The 6116-nt window shown below is 42.3% G+C and overlaps 1 protein-coding gene across 1 annotated transcript; it reads left to right on the top strand.

Moving 5' to 3' along the window:
• Positions 1-3197: 3197 nt before the first annotated feature.
• Positions 3198-5203, top strand: LOC129816669 (ADP-ribosylation factor-like protein 4C). The gene has a single exon (XM_055871429.1). The coding sequence runs from the start codon at positions 3844-3846 to the stop codon at positions 4420-4422; it is 579 nt and encodes a 192-aa protein (XP_055727404.1). The 5' UTR covers positions 3198-3843; the 3' UTR covers positions 4423-5203.
• Positions 5204-6116: the final 913 nt, after the last annotated feature.

Here is a 6116-nt window from a genome sequence, read left to right as displayed (position 1 = left end):
CATCATAAATGTGTGAAGTTATTACCAGCCATCTAATGTCACATTGTTGATCTCCACCATAAACCAGTAGCACGGTGTACTGAAAATCTGAAGCACAATGTACTGAAACCTTACAATTTTTGACGTATAAGTCAATGATACCGAGTTATATGAACTAAGTCATCTTCAGTTCCTCACAGAAGCCGTTATATATTAGGATTTAATGTAGAGAAACATATTCCAATATACCCCCACGATTATGAGCCATTTTCCAGGTAACCCGGCCCTCCCCATGTCTCTCTGTGTGTGATTGTGAGTCCATTAGCAGGCTTGGTGCATCATGCCAGGCGGGCAGGCTGGTCGCTCAGAGAACCATTCCATTTGGCAGGGTCAGCAGAGGGGAGGTGTGTGTGTGTGTGTGTGTGTGTGTGTGTGTGTGTGGGGGGGGGGGGGGGGGGGGGGATGGATGGTGAGGTCTGAGGAGGGAAAAGGAAGGGAGAGAGAGGCCCCCTCCAGTCATCAGTCTCAGAGCTCTCTGTTCTCTCTGTCTACTGCATTACATTATATAAACAAGGCCTGTGGAGGACAGCCAACTTCTAATGAAATGATAAAGTGGCTAGCAAGGATCCCTTTTACATTATTATACATCTGGGCTCATAGCAACTCTGCTAATGGCAATTAACAATCACTTCCATATTCCCATGTCTTCTAAATTAAATAAATATTGTAATATTCAACACAATGAAATACTGTAAAGATTTGTCTGATAATTTTTAGAGGAAACATGGCATGGAAAGGGCTGGAAGGATTTTAATATTGTTACGGCAGATTTCCTCCTCTTCGTCAGAGGTGTAGGGATCGGACCAAAAAGCAGAGTGGAAAGTGTCCATGTTTTATTAACAATTAAACTGAACACTAAACGAAACAAAATAGCAAAAGAGAATCTAACCGACAAACAGTCCCGTGTGGCACAACTACATACACGGAAGACAAACACCCACAAACACACACGTGAACCCCGGCTGCCTAAGTATGATTCTCAATCAGGGACAACATCGACAGCTGCTTCTGATTGAGAATCATACCAGGCCGAACGCACAAAACCCCAACATAGAAAACAACACATAGACAACCCACCCAACTCACGCCCTGACCATACTAAACAAATACAAAACAAGAGAAAACAGGTCAGGAACGTGACAAATGTAGAACATGCTGAGATGAATATGTGTTAAATTTAGACTATTTTAGGATTTTATTAGGGTCAAGTGGTGCATCTGTATAGCCTATGCCTTTTCATGCCCTCCACTTATTTTCAAAATGTCAGACCATCCAGGAACATATGGAACAGCACTGCTACCAGACATGTGCATGTGTTCTGTTATGTAAGGGGCTTATCTCTGTGTATTTGTGGAAGGATAATAGAATACAACAAGATTACAGTTGGTGTTCTGGGGCTTTTTAGGGTCAGGGTGAATGGCACATATTACTGATTTTCACAGTTTCATGTAATCCTATCAATTCTACATTTATATTGGTGTGTGGGTGGGTTGTTGTCTGAAATCAGGCCAAAAGCCCCTTATGTATCCCTTCACCTACTATATAATATATTCTCTACCTCTACATATGCCTCCCGGGTGGCGCAGTGGTCTAGGGCACTGCATCGCAGTGCGGCGTCCGGGTTAGGGAGGGTTTGGCCGGTAGGGATATCCTTGTCTCAGTATGTAAAAATGTATGCACTCTACTGTAAGTCGCTCTGGATAAGAGCGTCTGCTAAATGACTAAAATGTAAATGTAACGCAGTTTTCTCGGTTACTCGTTCTAAATCACCGTTTGGACACCTCACTTTCTATGGTTTGAAATAATGCGCGTTCAAGGCTTTCAAGATGTATGTGTTGGAAACTCGGAAATGTGCGACTTGGACACCCGTTGTAGAAAGATGAGGTCAGGGTTTACCACTTGGAAAGTATCCAAATAAACCAATAGGGAAGCGCTACGCAACAACAACAAAAAACTACGCACATTTTTGCTCGGAGGTTCCGAGTTCTCTTGAACGCAGGCCCATTAATCTCAATCTGTTTTTTTTTTCGGGGCACCGGATGAATTGAGAACTGGGGGTGAATGTTTGGGGGTGTTGCTGACACGGGGATGCCTTTCACATGACATGCATTCCTGACCTACCTCAAAAATCCTTTATCATCATGGTTACCTGATGCTCGGGTATCTTGGAATAGTAGCCTTTAGCACAAAAGCAAATAATATACCCCAGCCACTGACCATAAACCTATCCTAGGGGAGGCCTATCACATATGGGTGGGATTTTTTATGAACCTACTAAAAGATGACTTGCTAAACGTGTCATCATTAAAATGTCCCGTTCCCACTCCCCAGAAAACCACATGCGCTTGCGCGACTAGGCATGATTCTATTTATTTTGCCTACAGGCTGTTATTGCTGGGCCTCGACACAAGGTGGCACCGTCATCCATGTATTTGTAGCCTTCTTTCAAAAAACCTCTACCTTTATGAAAATATTGCATTGTAATCTCAGGAGGAGAAATCTGAAATTGTTAAACCTATAGGCCTACTAACTCTCCACTGAACATAGCATGTCAATTGTAGTTATTCGTTTGTGCATTTATTTATTAGCCTACTGTAAATAGTTACTAGCCCCAGTTCAATAGTTTTAAACATTGAAATGGTAATTTGCAGCCTATACAATAAGACGCTCATTCTCAATATTACTAGGCTACACCATTTTAATTCATCAATATTTTACACATCCTTACATACGGGCTTATGTTTTAAACCTATGCATTAAACCTATGCTTTAAACCTATGCATTAAACCTATGCTTTAAACCTATGCATTAAACCTATGCTTTAAACCTATGCATTAAACCTATGCTTTAAACCTATGCTTTAAACATATGATTTAATCATATGCTTAAAAGCTATGCTATAATCTCTATACATTTTCGTTATCATCATCCGGTCAGGAATATTCTCACACCCATAATAATCCACAGGCCTATTGGGGAATTGAATAAAATCAGAATTACGCAAAGGTTATTAGATCTCTAGGAATATATGTCGATATGCATGTGACGTGCATGTGGACACCATAATAATAAATGTGCATTTTGTTTGGCATGGCTCGAATAGGTGGAGCGTATGACATGGTATGAGAGGGAGGCAGGCTACTGCGCTGTTTAGCAGTCTGCTTCCTCATACTCTCATCAGTGTGTATGCAGCGACCGCAGGGGTAGGACCGTTTATGCCGTGACGCACCATAGAGATCATAACATCAACCCACATATAGCTGCGATAACTTACTTTAACGTCGTTTATGGACGCAGTGTAGGCATATCTCAGGATTACCAGAACTCATCCACGAGTGGATTTATTTCTGTCTTTCATTCCCGGACCGGAGGCAATTTTTTTTGGGACAGCCAACGTGCCAGAGGAGACGCGGGTGACACAAGTGCGCAGTGTTCACGGGAAAAACAGCAGAGGAGGGTGTTTGTTGTAGACCACCAAGCTTCGTCCTTAAGCTGTTCGGTGAGTGCGAGGAATTTGACTGTCACAAAATGGAATCTTAGCTGGAGTGTGTGAGGAGAATTGTAATGACCACCGCGTTGCGTCCTACAGACGCGGACACTGTCCACCAATGCTGCTGAGGGCAAAACAAGCATCAACCAGCCAGAGCGCACGGCGGGCCTGTAAACACCTTGACATTACGTTTGTTGATATTATTTGTGTGGAATCATCGAAGAGCCTATTGAACAATAAAACACTATAGCCTATTAGGCCATCAGATAGGTGCTACATAAAGGAGCTAGGCGTTCCCCTCAACTGTTTTGAAAATGGGCAACAGTTTCTCCAACATATCTGCTTTCCAATCACTACACATTGTGATGCTGGGTTTGGATTCCGCTGGCAAAACGACTGTTCTTTATCGTCTGAAATTCAACGAATTCGTAAACACTGTGCCAACAATTGGATTCAACACTGAGAAAATCAAACTGAGTAATGGTACCGCGAAGGGGATCAGTTGTCACTTCTGGGACGTCGGAGGTCAGGAGAAGCTGCGGCCCCTGTGGAAATCCTACAGTCGGTGCACGGACGGCATCATTTATGTGGTGGACTCAGTGGACGTTGACCGGTTGGAGGAGGCCAAAACAGAACTGCATAAAGTCACAAAATTCGCAGAGAACCAGGGGACACCTCTTCTGGTGATAGCCAACAAGCAGGACCTGCCCAAATCTCTTCCAGTCGCAGACATTGAAAAACAGCTGGCTCTCCACGAGCTCACTCCATCCACCGCATACCACGTCCAACCTTGCTGTGCTATAATTGGTGAGGGACTTCACGAGGGTATGGACAAACTATATGAGATGATAGTAAAGCGGAGAAAATCTTTAAAGCAAAAGAAGAAACGATAACGACCGCCCATGGGTCGTAACCTAAATGGACCATGCTTTACGCAAAATTACTGTATCTAAATGCTATTCGGGTATGCCGATGTTGCCCTAAAATGACGTTTACTTTGCGGTGATTTTTGTATTTCCTTTCATTGGGTTATTGTCAAAGTTGCTGACGCTATGAACCCTACTAGCTGAATTATGCTTTTGTATGCAAGAGTGGGTGCAAGATATAAACCAAGGTTAACCAAAAAAAACTTGAAATAACTTTTATCATAGGAACAAAGCATTAATAAATGAAAACGGGCTGGCCCGTTATAAGCTGCTTTACGGTGGATTCTAATTCTGTAGCTCAACATGTGATTTTGAAGTAGCATCCCATAGCCTACCTATAGGCCTACTGTGATGGACTATGGACATCCTATCGACACGTCTTCACGGAGTGCTTCTTCGGACAGCAAGTTTGACTTTGCACGTTAAGTGGATGTGGGTCAACATTAAATGGACCCTGTTCATTCAGAGAAAAGAACAAACAGATGTCTGTGTTATGACAGTCTCACCTCAGTCCCTGTCTCGGTATATTAATGCAGATGTCAACAAGGCTTTGGAGTGTTGAATTAGCTATTCCTATGTGTGGTGGACTAAGGATAACTTTGCCTGCAACGTGGTCCACTACTTTGCACTTTTCATTTCCTAACAAAATAATAAAGTACTACACTGTATAGCAAAACACAGGCTGTTTATGTACCTGAAAGCCAAAATTGAAGTATTTTTTTTTTTACATTAAAATATATCAAATGCATTGTGACTGATTTACTTTTATTTACATGGTGGGATATAGGAATTCTAGTTTGAACCTACAGGAATAGCATAACAAAGTCAACAGCTGACCAGGGTGATGGTGATCAACCGGAGGTGTGGTTTTTAATGTGAACTATTGAGCTGACCTGATGGAGAACCTCACACTCTACAGGTCTTTGACAAGGAGGGTGACTGAAGGGGTGGTCACCCAGTTCAATGACTTTAGTCTATCAGAGAGCTAATGGGTATCTCTCTAGTTAGTACTGATCTGCCAGACATTAGTATTTAGTCTGTTACTCTCAATCTAGAGGGTGCTGTGTAGGCTAATCATTTAACGATTTAATGTGTGACTAATTTGAGCTCACAAACCAGAAGGATGGGTATGGTGTTTCAGGTCTTAGAATGGAGGTGTTTTGGATAGGCCTACCTGTTGGTGCTGGACGAGTTTCACCCTTCTTGTAATGGCTGTCGCTTTCCTCATCCTCGGATGAGGTGAGGAGAGAAGGATCTTCTGACCAATATGCGGAGTTAGGGAAATATGCCATCTTTATTCATCACGAAAACTGATGACACGAAAACAAACACTTTAACAAACTACAAAATAATAAAACGACGTACACTAAACAAAACAAAACACTTTCAAAACTTACAAAATAACAAAACGACGTTGACGCAACCTGAACATAAACTTACATAGACAAACGTAAACTCACGAACAGGAACGGACATCGAAACATACGAACAGCCAAACAGCTCCAAAAGTGAATACATCGATAACGACACGAAGACATCACAGGAGACAATCACCCACAAACAAACAGTGAGAATGCCCTACCTAAATATGACTCTTGATTAGAGGAAAATGCAAACCACCTGCCTCTAATCAAAAGCCATACCAGGCAAACCGAAACCAA

Source organism: Salvelinus fontinalis, chromosome 19, assembly GCF_029448725.1.
Source record: "Salvelinus fontinalis isolate EN_2023a chromosome 19, ASM2944872v1, whole genome shotgun sequence".
Taxonomy (NCBI): Eukaryota; Metazoa; Chordata; class Actinopteri; order Salmoniformes; family Salmonidae; genus Salvelinus; species Salvelinus fontinalis.
This window is presented reverse-complemented; position numbering and strand designations above follow the sequence as displayed.

What these genes read in the sequence shown, in the direction of transcription:
- LOC129816669 (XM_055871429.1), top strand. Translation starts at nt 3,844, where the DNA reads ATGGGCAACAGTTTCTCCAACATATCTGCTTTCCAATCACTACACATT.